A 20,313-nucleotide genomic window follows, 5' to 3' on the forward strand; every position below is an offset into this window, starting at 1 on the left:
TATTAAAATTTGTTCAAAATATATCAACTAAAACTATCGATAAGTTTTTCAAATTGACCATTAGTAAACTTATATTAAATGACATACTAAATAACTTTTGAAACATTAACTTTGTTCAATTGGGTTAAAGATTGCCCTTCGCGAACTACGGGGTGCATTTGCAAATAACTGAAACCCGAAGGGTGAAACTTAAAATAAAAGTATCTAACCCGATCACGAGAAAAATACGAAGAACTAAACAGAACAGCACACGGATGGTATGATTGGTTGAACAATACGAAACCTATTAACCGAGTTTAAAGCATCTTCCTTTCGAACAGCCCCACCAAGATTCTGTTACTACTAGGTTCTTGTCACTAGATAGAGAAGAAAGATGAGTTTGGAGAGAATGGCGACGAGTCGAACGGTGACGGTTGCGCAGGATGGTTCCGGCGACTACTGCTCTGTTCAGGAAGCAGTTGACTCTGTTCCTCTTGGAAACACGTGTCGTACTGTGATCTGTCTCTCACCGGGGATTTACCGACAGCCGGTGTACGTGGCCAAGAAGAAAAACTTCATCACTTTCACCGGAATGTCCCCGGAAACCACCGTTCTCACTTGGAACAATACGGCTTCCAAGAATGAGCATCATCAGGTTTCGAGGGAATTTTTTATTTTTTTTGCTGAAAACGTTGGCAGATCATCTGATTGGTTGGCTTGTTTGCAGGAGGCTAGAGTCATCGGGAAGGGAACGTTTGCGTCCGGGACTGTTATTGTCGAAGGAGATGACTTCATCGCAGAGAATATTACTTTTGAGAACTCTTCTCCTCAGGTAAATGTCTAAAGTCTCTACCTTTTTTCACATAGTAAACTAGAGAATCCGACAAAGTTTACATTTTGTTTACCAGTTCTGTATGGTAAATTTTCACATTGTAAACTAGAGAAATTCTCTAGTATACTATTTATGTTTTTATTGTTTTGACCTTTATACAGGGATCAGGGCAAGCTGTGGCGATAAGAGTCAGTGCAGACCGCTGCGCCTTTTATAACTGTCGGTTTCTCAGCTGGCAGGTTCGCTTAAATCAGTCCTTTTATAACGTCAAATGAATATGTTTTCACAAACAAAGTGTTTCACTATATACTGGAATTGATGTACTTGTTTAGATTTTAGATGCGTGGTATATAATCAAACACCACGCATCATTTAGCTGATGGCAGAGGCATCCATAAAATGTTGGGGGTCATAGACATTTTATTAAGGTTTTAACAAAAAAAAAAAATTCACAAATTTGGGATCCTTTTTTTAATGTAAATTCTTTAAAAAAATTTGGGGATACTATCCAGTATTTCATTTCGCTATGTCCAGGACCAGCCATGGCTAATGGCAAACGTTGAAATGCAGGATACTTTGTATTTGCATAGTAGGAAACAATATTTGAAAGACTGCTACGTCGAGGGAAGCGTGGATTTCATATTTGGAAACAGCACCGCACTCTTGGAACACTGCCATATCCACTGTAAATCTCCGGGTTATATAACAGCACAAAGCCGAAAATCACCTCAAGAATCTACTGGTTACGTATTCCTAAGGTCTTTTATTTATATCAAGGATTAGTTAACTTTTTATACCTTCGAACATTCTCCCAAGGAAACACATCTTGTAACATGTTGCAGATGTGTGATCACGGGCAATGGTCAGAGTGGGTACATGTACCTCGGAAGGCCATGGAGACCATTTGGGAGAGTGGTCTTTGCGTACACTTATATGGATGCATGTATCAGAAATGTTGGTTGGCATAACTGGGGAAACGAAGATAATGAGACAAGCGCTTGCTTTTATGAGTACAGGTACATCATCTGAGATCTCTTTACTTGTAAGAAACAAAGTTTTTGATATTGTGGATGTAAAAATCTCAGGTGCTTTGGTCCGGGTAGCTGTTTGTCTGAACGGGTTACGTGGTCGAGAGAACTGATGGATGAAGAAGTTGGACAGTTCTTACATTATTGTTTTGTGGATCCAGATCAGGACCGACCTTGGTTGTGTCCGAGAACGGGAGGCAGGACACCTTGCTCGGCGTAGAGTTACATATTAGGATAAGAAAACTCAAGAAATTAAAACTGTTTTCTTCATTAAGTTAATGTGAATGTACATATGATTCTGTGTATATATACAAAGTATAAGTTGCCTCCTTATAGCTGTATAAATATAAAGGCAATATGTTCAGTATGTATATCTAGTAGTACTTGAAAAAAATGTTGTAATTGACACCAAGCGTAGAATAACAAAGGATTTTGGAGAATCTACTGTAAGCCAAGTATTGAACTTGAGATGTTATCTGTCCAAGTGAACAAGTGCACACACCCAAAACAAAAGCCAAAAAATTCAATGATTATTATTGTATAATAAATTATATGTAGTCAGCTAATAACAAAAAGGGCGTTTGGTCTAGTGGTATGATTCTCGCTTAGGGTGCGAGAGGTCCCGAGTTCAATTCTCGGAACGCCCCATCTTTTTGTTATTTTCCCTCTGACGAATCAATTTAGCTAAGAAGAGTGGAGAAGTGACTGACTATATATCTGCCTCTTCTTCAATGTCATTCAGATTCTTCATTTGCTTTTACAGATTTTGATGAACTTGGAGGGGAACACAAAGCAAAACGTTAACAAAGAGCTTCCTCACCAAATCAATCACAAGAGGTATACAAATAGTAGTAACTTTGATTAGCATAGTCATAAGACCAAAGGCAGTAACATACACTCAAGAGAAGACACAAGAGTTGTTCAGTAACATAGATATTTGACCAGGGAGGCTTCACCTGGTGAGTTTGAAATACAAGATGAAGATAATAGCAAGGACAAGGACCGTGATGATAGCCCCAATGGTCCACTTGTTCCTATTCATCCTCCTCGTCATTGCTGTCAATATCTTCTTACTCTTCCCCACGTTATCATCAACTCCATGAAGCGTCTCATGTGCGCGTAAAAGAGACTGCCTCTGCCCATGCAAATCCTGAAGGATCGAAACACCAAGCTCCTCAGTCTCCAGCATCGTTTTCCGACTGTCCTTGATTCTGTCTGTGGTTCTGCCTAAACGGTCTGTAGACATCATCAATCTCGATCTTTGATCAGCTGAGGCCTAAAAACCAAAACCACAGAAATCAAAACATGTCTTAGCAAAATGGTATCAAGAAACAAAGTACACATACCGTCACAGTGTCTGCCATACCAGCTTCTAGCAACTCATCTCGAGCAGATGCGTTAAGGTTCCCAGACGTGATCCTCTTCACTTCAGTCTTGAAGTTATTCAGGTCTGATTTGTATTCTCTTAGCTTCACAAGGAGGCTGGATTTAACACTTGGTGGAAGGCTTCTCACCTCAAGGTCCATCTTCTTAATCTGGATAAAGATGTTGTAGAGCAGTTATTTAAAGAACATGTCCATATTTTGATATTTGGAGCTACATAGATGAGGGGAGGGGACACACCAATGTTTCCGCATCCTCAACTCCGGATTTGATTTCAGACAGCTTTTGCTTCTTTTGTTCTGTATAAGGAAAAGATCTATTCATATATCATTATTTGTGTTGATATCACTTTCAATAATAAAGATTTGTTATGTTCGTGTGGACGTAGCCAATTTGGTGAGCCACGTTAAATCTCTGTGTCGAATTACTTTTTTGTGTGTTACATCATTTGTTTCTGGCATCAGTTATAACAATTTAATTATTCATAGTCGCATTCGCAAACTAAATAGCTATAGTTTATATGACTCTTCAATCAATTATTTACATGAAATTCTCTAAGAAACGTTGAGGTTGAGGTTGTTGTTATCAAATTTTTTACCTCCATCAAGAGCAATAGCTGAAGTACATTTCTTGGAGAGATTTGCAGAAAGCTCACAGTATTGCCTCTCGTATCCTTCGAACACGCGACTCATCGTTCACTAGTCTCAATTTAAAAAAAAAAACCTTCAAGACAATCAGAAACACACACGATTCACAGCATAGTTCCTTATATACAAGTATGTAACCGGTTTAATCATATATATAACCGGTTTTAATAATAACTCTAATAACATCCAATCCTCGAATGATTATCGTCTACTTTGAGCTAGATCGTGGCAAACAACATCGAAAATTAAGCCCGAACCAGAGAAGACGAAGGGAAGAGGAACTTACGGGACGAGAATCGATCGGTGAAGAAGAGGAGCGACGGCGACGGGATGTGGATCGACGCGGAGACCCGGAGCCGTTACGCGATTTCTGGAAGCAGAACGATAAAAAGATTAATTTGTTTTTTTTTTTTGGTTTTAAATGTTAAAATAGAAAATTGGTTAAGTTTGTTGAGAGATTATACCGGACGGTTAGGAGTATGGTTTATTTAACACACAAGAACGTGTTCATTTTGTTTCTAAACTAGAATAGTACTCGGTTCAGTGATAGTGATATGAGTCAACATCTTACCAAAATAAGCTAGTTCTATTAATAACCATATTTATCAACAAAAATATGTTTTTTTATAAAGAAAAGGATTAAATCCATATGTATTAAAAAATGATATGTAACTCTTGGATGCACGGACTTTCTCATTGGTATTTATATGGATGGATTCACCGTTATAGTGAACATAACAATGAAACTTAGTTTCCTCAACCAGAAGATTAAACCCGTAATATTTTTGCATCTAGAGCCCGTCCACTACCACTGCATCACATGGTCTCGCTCAACAAAAATATGTTGCAAATGTATAGTTTTGACTTTGAGAATCTTTGTTATTATGAGAACGTTTTCACTCTCAGTGTTTTTTTTGTAAGAACTAAGAAGCATGCCACGGTATACACGGGTTGTGGTACATACGATATAAGGACTGATTTCTTTTTATTTATTAAAACATTGTATAATAGGAATAACATAACCCAAAACATGATACAATGAACTTCCAATCATCATCGTTCTCGCAAAATTATAGTATATAATCAGAATTTTACTTTAATAATGATCTTGGATTTCATGAACAAGTAGCGTTACAAAAAAAAAAAGGATTTCATGAACAAGTGGGATAAAGAATACCACAAGACGCTAGGGCCAAGCGACCTTGCTCGGACGTAAAATATGGTTTCAAAGCTGGATTCTTTATGAAATCACAAAAACATGGTTCTTGTACTTTCAGATTCTTGCAACACTGTGGCGTTAACTTATCTCCAATGATTATGGCTGGAAAGCATCATGTGATATCGATAGTGGTGCAAGGTGGTTTCGTAGATTGGGGTTTGATGCCTGTTGAGTTGATCTGTGTCATAGACGACAAGAGGGTTACAGTAAACGCGATGCATACTAGTGTTGGAATCTTCATGCCTTGTGACTTTTCTCTCTACTTCCAATGCTTTTCTCTTAGCTTATCTTGTGCTTAAAGAGATTTTTATGAGTATGTAGTGTTTAACTAGGGATGGTGGAACTATTATATATAAATTATGAACATCTGAACAATATGAGTTTGTGCAATGAAACATTTCTAAATATATATCAAAAATGGAAAGCAATAATATTTGAAAATTTGTTTAGTATATATATTAAAATTAGAAAGCAAAATTTTTATTGAAACTAGAATAATTTTTTACCTCTCTTAACAAAAGTCAATCAAGACATGAGTTTATAGCCAAGATGGAAGAATCCAAGTGTATCATGGAAACATCTAAGTGTTTATGATGTGTATATTATATCTACACTTGGTATCCAATCATCACTAACCACGGGGCACCAAAGACACAACATGTCAACTCCTTGTATGTACATAAACCACACTGTTTAGCATGTAATGATGTAACCTTGAAAACTACTAGCAATCATCTTTGTACAGTGGAACTTAACATGGAACAGAGATTTCTAAAATTGAAAAACATTCCCAAAGAAGAAAACTTTACTACATTACTACCAAAGCCATTTTTTTTTTCAGTCTAGTCTTCTGAGCAAGTACTCCACTTGAACTTCTTTTGTCAAAGGCATAATCCAATCTCCATACAAGTGCCCCACCAAGATAGGACTGATTTTGTAAACATGAGACTCATCCACCTCTTCTTCTTTCTCCTCCATGCCCACTTTCACTTCTTGCCCGTATGTTCGAGTTTTCATCTCAACTCTCTTCTTCACCGCCTCCTCCACCGTCGCGAACGTCAGCATATCCATCAACGCATCCTTATCCTATAGAGAGAGTGAAGCACATCATAAACTTTGTGTATAACACTATGGAGAAGTGGATACATACTTGTGCTTTGATAGCAGACTCGTATGCCTCAGGCGACGCTTGGAACTTGGCCTCTGCCACAAACTTACCATAATGTATCCTCTTTGAAAGAGACTGTAACGGACATTAAAAAGATCATCAAACCTTGTTTCTAATAACAAGCAAAAAGGTTATTGGGATGTTTAAAAACGAACCTGAAGACAGATAGCGTCACATACAGCTGTTGAACCGTAGTTACCATCATCCCCTTTCCTCACTAGCCTTGGGAGAAGGTCTCTAAAGTACATGTTCCATATCTTCTTGTTTATGTTGATCGAGTCAGCAGCAAAATGCAAAACCTACTTAACAAGAAACAAAACTGAATCCCCTTAGCACCTAGTACACACAGGGGCCTGTCCATAGGCCAGTGACCTATATGACCCCCAATTTTTTTTAATTAAAATTACAAACAAATACGCCACCAAATTTATATAATTTTTTTTTAATATTAAATCGTCAATAGCCACCAAAAATTTGAAAAGAAAATTACAAAGAAATAAACAGCCAAATTTATAAAACTTTTTTATATTAAATCGTCAATGGTCTCCAAAAATTTTAAAAGAAAATTTCAAAGAAATAGGCAGCCAAATTTATACTATAATTTTTTTTATATATTATCTTCTAAAATTTTAGGCGCCAAATTTATATAATTTTTTTTATATTAAGTCGTCTAAAATCTCATGGCCAGCCATGGAAAAAAAACACTAAAGACTCAAATATTTAAATTAGTTAATCACCTTTGGGTACTGGAGAGGAGGCAACATAGGCTCTGGTAAATCCTCAGGGAAGTATGGATGTTCATCAGGGCTCTGGAACCTACCAACCTATTCATCAAAAAAGGTTCCTTCAGGTAACCATACTCTCGAGATATACATACCATTAGTGATTTTTATCATCATTATGTTATTGTTTTTTACCTTAGCGTGAAGCGTCTCAGTGCCTTTGACCATGTACTCAACCAGTGAGCCTTTGAATCCGTCCATGTCGAAAGCAGTGGGATCATATGTATCTTCGTTGTAACAGTACTTGGCTCTCTCCAGCAGACCGAATATAATACTGTCCTCTTGTCGGATCAAAGAGTTTCGGATGCCTTCGAGAGTTAAGCTCTCGCTTTCGTCCACTCGTTTCTTTCTTGTTGATTCGTGCCCGTTGAGGGTCGTGACGGCGTGAACGGAGCTTGTTCTGTAGCGTGGTGGCTTTGAGGGAGGAAGAGAAGAGAGGACAGAGAAGGAAGGTTTGGATAACTGAGGAGGGGATAGCACGCGTCGATGGTCGAGGAATCCAATCGCAGGGGAATAACAAGATGATCTTATCAGCAACAGTGACGACTCCATTGATGAGAAAATACAGAGGAGGTGGAGAAAACAGAGGATTGAGAATCAGAGGAAGAGACAGAGATTCATGATTCATGAGCGGAGTAAGTAGAGATGTTTAAAGGAGTAATAGGCATTTGGGGGTAGGTGTGTAGTTGGTGAGGAGAGAGAGAGTTGGTGGAGTCAGAGGAGAAGAGAGAGAGAAAGGTAGGCTTGTCGGCGTACACGACTTTAGCCCAAAAAGTGTTATTATTACCGTACATTACTATATATGTTTCAAATTGTAGATAGTTTTGGCTAAAAATACTAATATTAAAAATGTGATTATTTGTATATCATTTTAATCAATTATGAAAAATTAACATAATTTAATTGATGACACACCATTCAATAAATAGTTAAATACAAAGTTGCATTGAAATGTTACAACTAATTATATTATGACACAAGGTTTATTTTGCTAAAACTATATCCCATATAAAAACAAAGCAAGTAATTTTGTGGTGTTACTTACTGGTCCAAGTGCACTTGTTTTAGTTCTACAACTAGTCCGTTTGCCACACATGCCCTTAATGGTTTCATATACAAAACATAAATTTATGAAAAAAAATCAATTATTCGTTGACCAAAAGTATATATGAAAAATCCACTATTCTGTTTATAAGAGTTATGGAGTTAATTGTAAAGATTGTTATGAGAGTTATACAATCGGTTTCTATATCACATTAATTTTTTTTAAACATCATTGGGAAATCTTTCATTGAATTTGCAAATAGTTGACCATAAATTAGTGAATATATTATTTACATCAATAAATATCCAAATATTGTATGAGGTAGAACTTTTTTTCTTGTCATCATTAAAGAAATGCACGATAAGACTAAAAATGTAGAAGAAAATATTGAAAATAACTAAATGCCCAAATTTTGTGATATTTTATACTTGCTATATCATTTACTAAAAGTTTCTAAAACATATTTCTTAGATAAAAACAATATTTCTTGGACCGGTCGTACATGGAGGCTGCTTTCACCTGCACGTGCCACTCCATCACATTACTCTCTGTTCACTCAACATGGAAGGTCTATCTTCGAGTCTCGCCAGGGTTTGAATACCAGAGGTGACGGTCAGCTGGAATGATCTGGACATCATCAATCTTTTGCTCCATCTCATACACGTAAACACCTTCCTCAAAAGCAATGGGTTCCTTGAAGAGTGGAAATACTCCAGAGAACTAAAAATAGTCTGAATATCATCATATCATAGCCATTCGTAATTGGATTTCTCGATGATCTCCTCGATCCTTGGATCAGAGAGAGACTACTATAAACACAAAAGCTTCGATAAAAATTGAAGATATAATCCTGAATCTGAACATCTGAACCAACAAAATCCAAAAGGACGTTCTTGGATAAGAAGAAACAGAAGACAAAAAGAAAATAATGTACCTCTAGCATAGAGGTGAAGTTTTCCGCCATGAGAAGAGAAGCTTCGATGGTAACTTCATATACTTTGAAAAAACTCTCTCGCCTTAGGAAACTTTCCCCAAGGTTTGATGATGATGATGGAGAGGACGAAGAAGAAGGTTTACTTCATAAAAGCTCCACCTACGATAATACTAACAAACTCTTTAACAACAACTAACGCTATCTCCACGTCAGCTTTTCTTATAATTAATTTTTAGTACTCTTCCTCTGTTCCTGCCTCTTTGGCACTTATCAATACTCCTGAGGTCCTGACCAATGAGAGCGGGTAAATTGCAGATATCACTTGCCACGATAGATTAAAGCTTGTGCGCACACGTTGCTGAGTTTATGTTTGATAGCCTGGGAGGTACAACAGCGTTTAGATTGGATTACATGACTGAGAGGTTTTAGCACTTCTTTTTTGGATTACATGCAGTTTTTTTTTTGCTATAAGTATTGTTGATGACTGAGGTTTTAGCACTTCTTTTGGATTAGATGCAACTTCTTTTTTTTTGGGCTATAAGTATTGTTAGTGGCTTGTGATTTGACATTGTGGTTATCTTAGAGAAATGGAGACTACTTTCTTAAGAAATGCTTAAGCTTGATGTGTGAAAAGAAAAAAAAACTAACTAACTCCTCTACAAATTAGCATATAATGTGTAAAACTCAAGGTAATCAAAGTCTACAGATTAGTTTCTAATGTGTCAAACTAAGGGTAATCGAACTCATTCAAAATCACAGATGACACTGTAAACGCATTCTAATACTAAACAACAATGAAAAAAACACAGTAACTTACCACCACATTCTTTCTCCTCCCAGTTCAAATACTAGTCGAGTTCTTCCATTGATTTTTCTTCGAGAGGATCGGTTGCTATGATACCATTGATAGGTCTTGGACCAAACTCATCTAGCTATCAGCCCATTTAAATGTATAAACGAGGCCCAATAGATTGGTCCATCTTCATCATTGACTTAATCAGAATCCTCTATGATTCCACCACCCCTCTGCCTTCTGCCAAGTTCCGACACGGATCTACTCCGCAACACATCGCGCCGAAGCTAATCTACTCTCTTTCTCTCGGCAGCCAAATAACGTTGGCTGTTAAGGTTCTTACTAGAATAGTGCTTTAGTCTTGGTTCCATGTACTAGTTAGTTAACTAAAGTCTATATATAGACACATACATTGTATTTGTAACGAACACTAACGATGAATAACATAATCTCATTTCATCATGTAACAAACTCTTCTCTTCTCTCTGTCACTCAGCTTAAGAGATGAGGGGTTCTGCTCCTTAACCCCAACTCCCACCACAGGTTCTTGTGATCAACCAGGAAGATAGAAGATCAAACTCCCATGGAACCTCACTGTGAGTATTAGTAATAATCGTAACTTCGTGAAAACGTTAGAAAAAAAATATGGTTAGGTGATCCGGGAACTTGAACTGTAATAGGCTTAGTGACATGTAGTTGGTGGATTTAGTATTTGTATTTTTTTTCTACCACATGTGTGGTTTAACTGTTTAAGTAACTTCAGAGGCAAAAGGTGAGTGGCCACTAGGCATACACATCATCCAAAAAGTTGATTAGAAGATTTGTCTCTTATCCAATATCCAAATGTCTATCTTAAAAGTTAAAATACATCAACACCTTGAAGTTGAAGCATATCTATTGCCCATCCTTCTGACTAGGACTTCTAGAACCAGACTCATACCTCTGACTCTCATCTATCCACTATCTTATATGTAAATGTTACTTTTATGCTCTGTCTTCACTTCACATAAACGAACTGAGTCAGAGAAACAAAGAAGGTAGAGAGAGACATGGATGCTTGTTTTCTTACCTCAAGATCAATCTCTGGTGTCAAAGATCTTGTCCCATTCATCAAAACCAGAATCTTTTCCTGCCCCAAAAGAAACTCCAGCCAGTTTCTCACCAGGAAGGTTGCTTCTCCAATCTCTATAAACTGTAAGTTGTTTGAGTTTCACAATCACAATCAGCTGTTTCAGGTCTAATGAGAGTATCTTTGCTTGTGTAGGTTCTCTTTCGGATTCATGGAAGCCACTGGAGGATGATGCTGACCTCTTCAAGGACTGTGTTAACAACAGTTCTACATCAGAAGCTGCTGACTGGAGAGAGTTCAGGGCAAGGCTCGTAGCTGGAGAGCAAGCTGCAACCCCTGAGAAGGACTCTAACAAATGGGCACACAAGATCCACGAGCCAGAGAAAGGATGTCTCCTAATAGCAACAGAGAAGCTAAACGGAGTCCACATCTTCGAAAAGACGGTGATCCTCCTCCTCTCCGTTGGTCCCTCAGGTCCCGTAGGAGTCATCCTCAACCGCCCCTCGCTCATGTCAATCAAGGAGACCAAATCAACGGTCCTAGACATGTCCGGAACGTTTTCAGACAAGAGCCTCTTCTTCGGTGGGCCTTTGGAAGAAGGGCTGTTGTTCCTGGTGAGTCCTGGCGAGGACAACGAGGTTGAGAAGAGTGGGGTGTTCAGACAAGTGATGAAAGGGTTGTACTACGGGACGAGGGAGAGTGTAGGATTGGCTGCAGAGATGGTGAAGAGGAAGGTGGTGGGGAGTAGTGAGATGAGATTCTTTGATGGGTATTGTGGTTGGGAGAAAGAGCAGTTGAAAGCAGAGGTGTTGGGTGGGTATTGGACTGTGGCTGCTTGTAGCTTGAGTGTTGTTGAGGTTGGTTCTGCTGTACAGAGTCAAGGTCTTTGGGATGAGGTTGTTGGTCTTATTGGACCTCAAACTGGTTCTGTTATCTAAATTAACTGTGTTTTTTTTTTCTGTAATGGTTTATATCAGTGAGTTATGAGTTATAACTGTTGTATATGTTCCATCTCTAATTTATTAATGTGAGTGTTTCTACTTTCTATATCATGAGTTACTGTTGAAAAACTTAAATGTTTTAATATTTTTCTAAATTTATTATGATATTACAGTTACGGAAAAAAATTAGATAGACTACTTTCTACAACCGACAATACTACTTTCCTTATTTAGATAAGCGTCTTTCAATAGCAACATCACCCGGAAGGGAAGTTTCTGATAACAGAAACTCGGTGCAGAGAAACATAGCCAATCTCATGGTAGCTTCATTCATCTCATGTCTCTCAAACTCGGTCATAATAGATCTTTTGAGTTTCTTCTGAGCAAACAAAGATCCAAAAAAAATAAAAATAAAACTGAAGAATGCAAATTTGAGTCATCATCATCTTGTTCTTCTCTTCATCCACCAGAGGATGTGCAAGTCTTGATTCTTTTAGTTAATATCCACTTGAGGAACGATACCACCAGCTTGAACTATTTGTTTCTCAAGCTGCAACCAACAACACAATTGCCATGAAAATTTTATTCACTCTTCACCAAAATGATTCACTAAAAGCAAAATCATCAACTCACATTGAACATATCTTGAAGCTTTGCCTTTAACGTCTTGTACTCTATATCCACTTGCTGCAGACATCTCACACACCTGTAAGAAAACATCAGAGATTAATCCACAAATCCTCAACCGATGAGTCTCCATACAAAAAAAAAGAAGATAAAACCACTCACCCTTCATAGTTCTTAGCCTCACAAAGTTCCTTGAAGTTAATACACAAGCCTTTAACCCTCTTGGCACCAACACTGCACATTAGAAACAAAACAGAGCTTCATCAATCAACCACAACTCAAGAAGATAACTAAAGAAACATACCTTGAGCTACTACCCTTCAACTGATGCACATTAGCACCAACCTGACTAAAATCTACAGTTCCTGTCTGGTCCCTGAAATAAAAAACACACGCAATGATGATAATGATGATAATGATGATAATGATGATAATCTAGCAGATGAACATTTGAGCAGGGGACTTACAAAGCTCTAGCCATGTTACCGACAAGCTTGACACAATCATCAAAGAAGAGAGAGAGAACCTCAGCCACAAAATCAGGAGTTCCATCATCTTGCAGACTTTTCAACTCAGTAAACTGATCATCCAGAAAGCCCTTCACAACCAAAACAACAAACAAATCAAAACCAAGCAATGATCTAACAAAACCCATCACAATTTTCCAACCAAAGATTCAACCTTTATTCACTTTAAGCATCGCTAGATTCGATTATCTATGTGTCACGACCGAAAGGTTCAACCTTTATTCACTTTAAGCATCGCTAGATTTAGTTACCATCGATTATCTATGTGTCACGACCAAAGAGACATGTGGTGGAATGAAATGGGTTTTGTGTGGGGGGGAATGATGAATCAAACCTGTTGGTAGAGAGAAAGGATGTAGTTACGATATTGCATCTGCAGCTGAGCGACGTGAGCGTCCATGGGGTAGAGAGAGAGAGAGAGAGAGAGTGAAGCGAAGAAACTGAGATCGAGAGAGAGAGAGAGAGAGAGAGAGAGAGAGAGACAGAGACAGAGTTGTCGTTTTGTTTCTTTTGGACTGGGTTTGACTTGAGTTTCTAAAAAATAGCCAATCCCTAGAGAGAAGAGACTTTTTGTCCTTCTTACAAATTATAACGCCTCTCGATCTTAAAGACTTCTTAACTTAAAAAAAAATAAAATAAGACACCTATATTTGGACATTTATATATTTACAAAATAAATGTATGAACGGAATAATAGACTAGTTAAAATTTAAGTGCATGAACGGAATAATAGACTAGTTAAAATTTTAAAATAAACAAAATAGCCTCATTTTTTCATTTTAATTTTCCTTATCGCTTTTATTTATTTTTTTAAGAGAAAGTCCAATAGGAAAACAATTCAAAGGAAAAAGGTAAATAAAAACCCATTTTCCCTCCTCAAAATGAAACAAGCAAAGAATAAATGGTTTTGAGGATAAATCAGTCGAGACATTTTAGAATATTTTAAAGATCTTCATTTGCGTTCATATCATATTTACTAGATTGTTTTTAAAACATGATATCAATACAATTAAAATACATTGAGATATGTAAATTAGTTTATTCAGAATGTGAATTACTAATCTGTTCTTAGTTCTCAGTGCACTTCACCAAATAATACTTCTCAACAAGCTCAATATATTCCTTCATTCAACCATTGTGTATGTCAACAAAGTTCTATTATACAATTTGTTATGTAAAGCAGAAAATAGACCACATAGATCTCTAATCAGAACATATCCCTTAACTATCTTATACTATAAGTTTTGCACCATCTCAAGTACCTATGAGACCTCCTCCTAAGCTCTTGATAATGTCTTCTTCAGAAGCATACCATTTGGGTATAATCTTGGAGGCGTAAGGATACATATCATTAGCAGACTTCTTGATCGTATTCTCCACAACTTCAGAAGCCAACGCAATTTCTGCAATAGGTCTCCGTTTGGTCTGAGATAGCTGACAGATCATGAAGATGATAGCAGCAAGAACCGACTTAGGGTTTCTCCTGATATCGAAATTCTCAGCCATTTCAACAGCTTCTCTAATAGCCTTCCTCTCTCTTTCGCTCATGTCGAGTTTAGAACAGAATCTTCGAACAAGTTCTCCTGTCTTCATTATCACCTGAGGAGCGGCATCAGAAACAGCCTCCTCTTGATCTGACCTTAGGAGACGCTTTATCGCCATACTAGCTTTGTTTATATCCTTCAAACTCACACCACTAGCCACCGTGGAGATCTCTTTCAACGTCCTCGAGAGTTTCAGCTCACGACAAGCCGTTGAAACGGAGGCCGAGCAGAGAGCAGTTAACTGCTTCCCTCTCCGTAGCTTCTTTCTGCTGTCAACATCGAACTTGGAGACGATCTCGCAAGCCCTAAACTCGACGCCGCTTATTAGGTCAAGATCTTCGGTCATTCTCTTGATTGCGTCGCACGCTTTCTTGAAAAGGTCTTCTTCCTTGTTCCTAACGAGGTTATGTGCTCGGGACAAACCGAGTAAGTCGTTCTTGGAGACGGAGGAGAAAGTGTTTTCTTTGATGATGGTGCCGATACCGCCGGATTTGAGAAGAGGGTTGGTCGGAGCGCCGACGCGGTTAGGGTCTTGGTCGCTGTTGTCGTCGTTAGCGAAGGTTCTCCATTCTTGGCAGTCGTCGATGTAGTGATCGGAGATGACGAGGCTGCACTCTGTGCAGATTGTGTCGCCGGTTCTTAGGTCAATCACCGTTTCGGTAGCTTTCTTGCAGTCCAAGCAAGTCTCCATTCTCAGGTCTCAGAGTTTTTTTCTTTCTTCTTGGTGTAAGTCTTTTGTTGTTGGATGGATTGAGATTTGAGGATTGATTTGTTATCCAAAGAATTGTATTTATAGAGGATGGAGACGGATGGGAGAATAGAGTAAAGGTAAGTTTCCTTTTTTTTCAACTAGTGAAAAGGAAAATTTCCTTTTTCGATTTGTTTTTAAATTCCATCAATTAATTTAGTTTATTATCTCACTTTTCTTGTCACGGTTTCAAACAATATATGAAAATGTTTATTGGTCATTTATTTGCAAATAATCTTTCATTTATTATGCATCTTTTCTATAAAATTATATGGATTTATATCTTAAGCATATTGTTTTATCTACTAACAAACTATTTAAACATAAAACGACCGTAATTTTATAAAATATATTTTTAGTCAAAAAAAATATTTATACATAAAAACACCACCTAGTATTAGGTATACCATAGTTTTGCGCATTTTTACCTTCAATATACTCATCTACCAAAGTATCCCTATGCATATCTCAAAGAGTCATTACATAAACATCAAGGTAATTTGGGCCATAGGGTACATATTTATACAAAGAAAACTATATACTAAAGGTTTTCTTCCAGATCATCCCCTACATTTACTTCCCCCTATAAAAAAAAGCCTGATGATCACAGAGAAAGACATTGTAGTGGCTCAGGTAGGTTCCCTGGCTTTTGTAAATCAACGTATCTCTGAGGAACTGATCTTTTAGTATTGGTCTTTGCACGGCTATGAAACTTGGCCAGACGGTTTATCACCGAGAATCTTTCAATGTCCTGGATTTCTAAGATGATGTCTAACATCGATGTGGCACTCTCCGAGCTGTATAGACATTTTAGAAGAAACAAAATGTAATATTCAAGAATACATTTATCTCTCTTAAAAGATAATTAACACTCGGCCATCAGCTTGATCCTTACCTTTGGAAGTCCTCTTCAAGGTGTTGGAACTTCTCCATGAAAGCTTTGACAAGTGCAGTATACCCTCTTTCTTGATCACTAGACGTATTAAAAATAAGGGAAATGAGCAAAAAAAAAAAAGAAACTGAGATAATTTAAGATTAAAATCATAACTAGAACTCACTTTGTGCTCTTATCAAAATCCGAGTGGCACGTGACAGAACATGCATCAGCGAGGGTGATTCTGGACTCAAAGTAAAGCATAATCTCGTAGTTGAAAGCTGACTTGATGTCCGAGAAAACAAACGTTGGTGCTGGTTGGAGAAGTTGTTGCATAAGATTTGTGGATAATACAAGCCTCTTCTTTGAAGGAGAGACCACCTCATTTGGATCGATCTTAGCATCAGATGGTACCAACCAACAAAAAAGCTCTTTATTTGAAAATAGAGATTTTTTGGTAAAAGAAGAATTGATTAGTATAAGAGATATTGGTACCTTCTCACAGAGTGTATTTGCCGCAAGGGCCCACTCTTGTTCTGACACACTATATATACAGAGCAAATGTATTAACTAAGCATCAAATATGGTAAAAGAAAACGATCACTCTTCACCTAGAATGTGATATTCGAGTTATATTATAAAAGACGTTAGGAGGTAATGACCTGATGCTGTGACATAACTTTGAAGGTTGCAGATAGACTTTGTGCCATGGTGATTGTAAGAAGGTTGAATCTTTGCGCTTCCTCGGTCTTGAAACATTCATGTTTTGGTTCATAGTGCTTGAGTTACTCGGTCTAGCGTTTAAACTCGAAGCATTACTATATATCCCCTGCATTTCCGGATCCTTGGCAGCTTCGGAATAGCCTGCATTACACGGTGAATATTAAACAAATTGTAAATAATTTAAAAAAAAAATGTAAATAGTATTGCTAAGAGATTTTAAAATGTAGTTGACGCTGCTGAATCTTCCTATGATCCATTCTAATACAAGATTCAAGAAGCCATATAAGTTTATATATTTAATGGCATTACAGTGCTTCGACATTTATCGACAGATCAAGAATTAACTCTATAGATCTAAATAAATATCAAGCAAAAAAGTAGGATACAGAAACATTTAGCCAGTAGAAGCATATGATAAGGATTCAGCAGTTGATAATGCATGCAAGTCATTATCTTATATATATGAACATGCAAAGGGGTTTAACATCTGAAAACAGACAATAGAGTTCAGATGGAACCTTGGAACATAACTCATAAACAGACAAAAAAAATTTTGGATTTTTTTCCAACAAAAAAAAGAAGAAAGAAAAATCAGTAGAGAAAGAATACAATACTATAAACCAACAAACAATAACAAGAAAGAAAAGTGAATAAATATCCAGAAACTAAAATGACACTTTACCTATGAAGTGCATCAACATTGAACAACAGTCTCTCTTGTCTCTCTTTTCCGGGGAAATGAAGGAGAAAATGGAGTTAGTTGAGCAGACAAGTTTGTATTGGGCACAGTTTTTTTATCATCTTCCCGATAAAACCCCAATACTTTCCCTATCTATCATAATCAACCCCAATTAAAAAACTAAAGCCCAAATGAGGCCCACCAGTTTTAACTTGGGCCGAACAAAAAGAAGAAGATAAACACATTCTTTTGATTGTTGTTTCCTTCTTTCGTAGCCGTGATGACGGGGGAAGACGACGAGGCACGTAGGGCTTCTCCGATCGAATCAGCTATAACGAACGATGATGCTTCTCGGCCGATTCAAAGGTAACCGATTTAAACCATTCCCAATCATCGCTTGCTAAACCAATTTCGCATTATAATTTTTTTTCTTAACCGAAGCAGTAGAAAGAGAAATTGGGATCAGCTCGTTGCGTGTAGGATTCGGGATGAGTTGATCATAGCGAGAGAAGTCGTTATCAACGATGCTGAGGCTTCTCTTAGGCACAAGCTTACTCTACGCTCTACTCAAGAAGAAGTAAGTGTGTGTGTGTGGGGCTTTCTATACATATTTTGATTACAGTTTCTAGTTTAAGCCTTGTTTATTCTTCGTCTTGCAGATTCAGAGGTGTACTGGTGCTGTGGTGATTACTAGGTTTGTAAAAGTTTTTTTTTTTTTTTTTGATAAATTGGACTGATTAATTTTTTTTTTTTTTTGTAATTAAAGGGGAAAGTATCGTTTTCCGAATGCACCTCCTGATGGTGAAAAGCCACTGTATCTTCACATATCTGCTGCTTCTCATGTATGTTATCCATCCTTTTTTAGCTTTGTAGAACACTAACTAGTCAAGGGGGAGTTGAAGTTAATAAATAGCGGATGATTTGTGCTTTGAAGTTGCTTCGTTTTTTATATGGATATTTATTGGTATTACCCAAATCTCAGAAGCTTTATGTGACCTTTGAGAATGTGGTCTGGTCTTTTAGTGTTTGTTAATCACAAAATGCAGTTAAAAGAGACCACAGAACGTATTTTAGCCGTTGATCGTGCAGCGGCTATGATTGAGGAGATGATGAGACAGAAACCAAGTTCACAGCTCGGGGTTGTTGGTTTTCACACGGTCAAGGTGAGGATTGTTTCCAGTTGCTGAGCACGAGACATGTTCTCATATTTCTACATTGGTTTCTTGGTAGATTAGGACATAGGATTGGTATAGCTGTAGATAATTAGCATATTAGTGAATGAGTTTTTGAATTGTTTTGGCAGGATTTAATGAGCAACAATGTGAACATACATTTTAAATGCCAAGGTCGCATGTATAGTTTAATGATAGTGGAAGAGATAACTCTGCCAGTGCTAGAAGCAAGGATATGCAGAAAGGTTGCGTTGGATGAAAGTACGGTGAATTTGAGATTGAGTTACATTCCACTCCTGGTGGGTTGTGAGGAGCAGTTTACTATTTCTGATGACGAGGATCTTTGTGTTTATCTAACGTCCGCTGATAGAGAGAATCGTAGATGTGTTTTGTATGTGGAGGTCATCACTATCACAGAACACCCCGAGCAGCTTTCGAGAGCCGGGGAAGGAAGTTCTTTAGGTATAAATTATGAAGAGTTGAATTCAAAGGACGATGAGATCGGAGCTCTGTACGTAAAACAAATCGAGGCGATTGAGATGATGGAGGAAGTTGAGGACGAATATGTGGCAGTTCGACCTGTTTCAGAAGCGAGTCAGTGTGTAGAGGCATGGGAAGACGGTTTGAATATCACAATACAACAAGAGTTTGCTGATAAAAAGTCAGTGCAAGAAGTGGTGTATATGGGTGCATGTTCAAATGGTTTTGGGTTTGATGTGAAAAAGTCTGATAAACAGCGATTAGTGCTAAAATGTCCTAAAGAAGGATGTAAATGGGGTTTACGAGCTTCGAAGATTGAAAAGACTGAAATGTTCTCGATTAGAAGTTACACCAAGATGCATACATGCCCTCGTGATGGTCAGGGTAAAAGCAAGAGGGGGAAAGTCACGCCACAGTTAGTTGCATCTCTATTGCATGAGGCTTATCCAGGAGAGGTGCAAACTCTGACTCCTAAAAGTATCATTGATTTTGTTTGGACAAAATTAAGCGTGAAAATATCATACGCCACTGCATGGAGAGGTAAAAGTTTGTATTCAGGCTCTTTTGAAGATGAGGTGACTATGTTAAAGAACGAGTAGAGCTGCAGTATTTTCTCTTGGTGTTCGTTTGAAAATCTTCTCTTCTCTTGTAGGTGTTTAACTGTGTTAAACTTATCTATGTTATGTTTGTTATCTTTGTTAAACTCTTATGATAATATATATCTATGTTAAGGTTTACCGAGTTTTACCTGGTAATACTTGAATGTAATATTTGGTTGAGAACCTTGAGAATTAATATTGTAAAGTTAATATTTGCTTGAGAACGTCGTACTAAGAAGGCGTGGTTCGGGGAACCTTGAGAACCAATATGGATAAGGTAATATATGCTTTATTTGTGTTTGTGTTTGGTTTTGTCGTGTCTTACTCTACTTAAAAGGTGTTATAATGAGTTATTACAGATGCACAGCAACCATTGCATCTGTTATTTTTCTGAAACCTCTAAGCTAACTAGCTGATTCTGGTATATAAATCAAACTATAAAAAGACTCGATATACAATCAGTTTCTATCATGTAACTCGTTTATTTGGAAATTCAGAGCTTAAAAAAATAGAAATAGTT

The 20,313-nt window shown here is 37.4% G+C and overlaps 7 protein-coding genes, 1 non-coding gene and 1 pseudogene across 9 annotated transcripts; 4 read left to right on the forward strand and 5 right to left on the reverse strand.

Moving 5' to 3' along the window:
- Window positions 1-255: 255 nt before the first annotated feature.
- On the forward strand, window positions 256-2,216 carry LOC106362606 (pectinesterase 31-like). Its single transcript, XM_048739320.1, has 6 exons — window positions 256-634; window positions 707-811; window positions 973-1,050; window positions 1,382-1,569; window positions 1,654-1,827; window positions 1,897-2,216. Exons 1-6 carry the CDS (start codon window positions 374-376, stop codon window positions 2,057-2,059), a joined length of 969 nt encoding a protein of 322 aa, XP_048595277.1. The 5' UTR covers window positions 256-373; the 3' UTR covers window positions 2,060-2,216.
- A 198-nt stretch (window positions 2,217-2,414) lies between these two features.
- On the forward strand, window positions 2,415-2,486 carry TRNAP-AGG. The gene has a single exon. It is a non-coding gene; the product is annotated as a tRNA-Pro (tRNA).
- A 153-nt stretch (window positions 2,487-2,639) lies between these two features.
- LOC106365848 (vesicle transport v-SNARE 13) lies at window positions 2,640-4,281 on the reverse strand. Its single transcript, XM_013805354.3, has 5 exons — window positions 4,156-4,281; window positions 3,821-3,920; window positions 3,463-3,521; window positions 3,186-3,374; window positions 2,640-3,115 (listed from the first exon to the last, which is right to left on the reverse strand). Exons 2-5 carry the CDS (start codon window positions 3,912-3,914, stop codon window positions 2,792-2,794), a joined length of 666 nt encoding a protein of 221 aa, XP_013660808.1. The 5' UTR covers window positions 3,915-3,920; window positions 4,156-4,281; the 3' UTR covers window positions 2,640-2,791.
- Window positions 4,282-5,738: 1,457 nt separating this feature from the next.
- LOC106365843 lies at window positions 5,739-7,776 on the reverse strand (annotated as a pseudogene).
- Window positions 7,777-10,046: 2,270 nt separating this feature from the next.
- LOC106365844 (UPF0301 protein Plut_0637-like) lies at window positions 10,047-11,931 on the forward strand. Its single transcript, XM_013805350.3, has 2 exons — window positions 10,047-11,004; window positions 11,075-11,931. The coding sequence occupies exons 1-2, from the start codon at window positions 10,860-10,862 to the stop codon at window positions 11,815-11,817; spliced, it is 888 nt and encodes a 295-aa protein (XP_013660804.2). The 5' UTR covers window positions 10,047-10,859; the 3' UTR covers window positions 11,818-11,931.
- A 24-nt stretch (window positions 11,932-11,955) lies between these two features.
- On the reverse strand, window positions 11,956-13,522 carry LOC106365846 (histidine-containing phosphotransfer protein 2). Its single transcript, XM_013805352.3, has 6 exons — window positions 13,309-13,522; window positions 12,915-13,045; window positions 12,752-12,823; window positions 12,610-12,681; window positions 12,454-12,526; window positions 11,956-12,370 (listed from the first exon to the last, which is right to left on the reverse strand). The coding sequence occupies exons 1-6, from the start codon at window positions 13,372-13,374 to the stop codon at window positions 12,314-12,316; spliced, it is 471 nt and encodes a 156-aa protein (XP_013660806.2). The 5' UTR covers window positions 13,375-13,522; the 3' UTR covers window positions 11,956-12,313.
- Window positions 13,523-13,742: 220 nt separating this feature from the next.
- Window positions 13,743-15,388, reverse strand: LOC106364310 (plant-specific TFIIB-related protein 2-like). Its single transcript, XM_022691665.2, has one exon. It carries the CDS (start codon window positions 15,207-15,209, stop codon window positions 14,229-14,231), a length of 981 nt encoding a protein of 326 aa, XP_022547386.2. The 5' UTR covers window positions 15,210-15,388; the 3' UTR covers window positions 13,743-14,228.
- Window positions 15,389-15,688: 300 nt separating this feature from the next.
- On the reverse strand, window positions 15,689-17,713 carry LOC106363997. Its single transcript, XM_013803646.3, has 6 exons — window positions 17,546-17,713; window positions 16,803-17,004; window positions 16,636-16,684; window positions 16,325-16,536; window positions 16,162-16,239; window positions 15,689-16,063 (listed from the first exon to the last, which is right to left on the reverse strand). Exons 1-6 carry the CDS (start codon window positions 17,562-17,564, stop codon window positions 15,871-15,873), a joined length of 753 nt encoding a protein of 250 aa, XP_013659100.2. The 5' UTR covers window positions 17,565-17,713; the 3' UTR covers window positions 15,689-15,870.
- A 33-nt stretch (window positions 17,714-17,746) lies between these two features.
- On the forward strand, window positions 17,747-19,935 carry LOC106365842. Of its 2 annotated transcripts, none has more exons than XM_013805347.3 (6): window positions 17,747-17,908; window positions 17,987-18,119; window positions 18,202-18,236; window positions 18,309-18,384; window positions 18,589-18,705; window positions 18,846-19,935. In XM_013805347.3, exons 1-6 carry the CDS (start codon window positions 17,823-17,825, stop codon window positions 19,791-19,793), a joined length of 1,395 nt encoding a protein of 464 aa, XP_013660801.2. In that variant the 5' UTR covers window positions 17,747-17,822; the 3' UTR covers window positions 19,794-19,935. The 2 variants fall into 2 exon arrangements, with proteins under 2 accessions (XP_013660801.2, XP_013660802.2); XM_013805348.3 differs by having other exon boundaries at window positions 17,769-17,908; window positions 17,990-18,119.
- Window positions 19,936-20,313: the final 378 nt, after the last annotated feature.

The sequence above is a fragment of the Brassica napus genome, chromosome A9, assembly GCF_020379485.1.
Source record: "Brassica napus cultivar Da-Ae chromosome A9, Da-Ae, whole genome shotgun sequence".
Classification (NCBI taxonomy): domain Eukaryota; kingdom Viridiplantae; phylum Streptophyta; class Magnoliopsida; order Brassicales; family Brassicaceae; genus Brassica; species Brassica napus.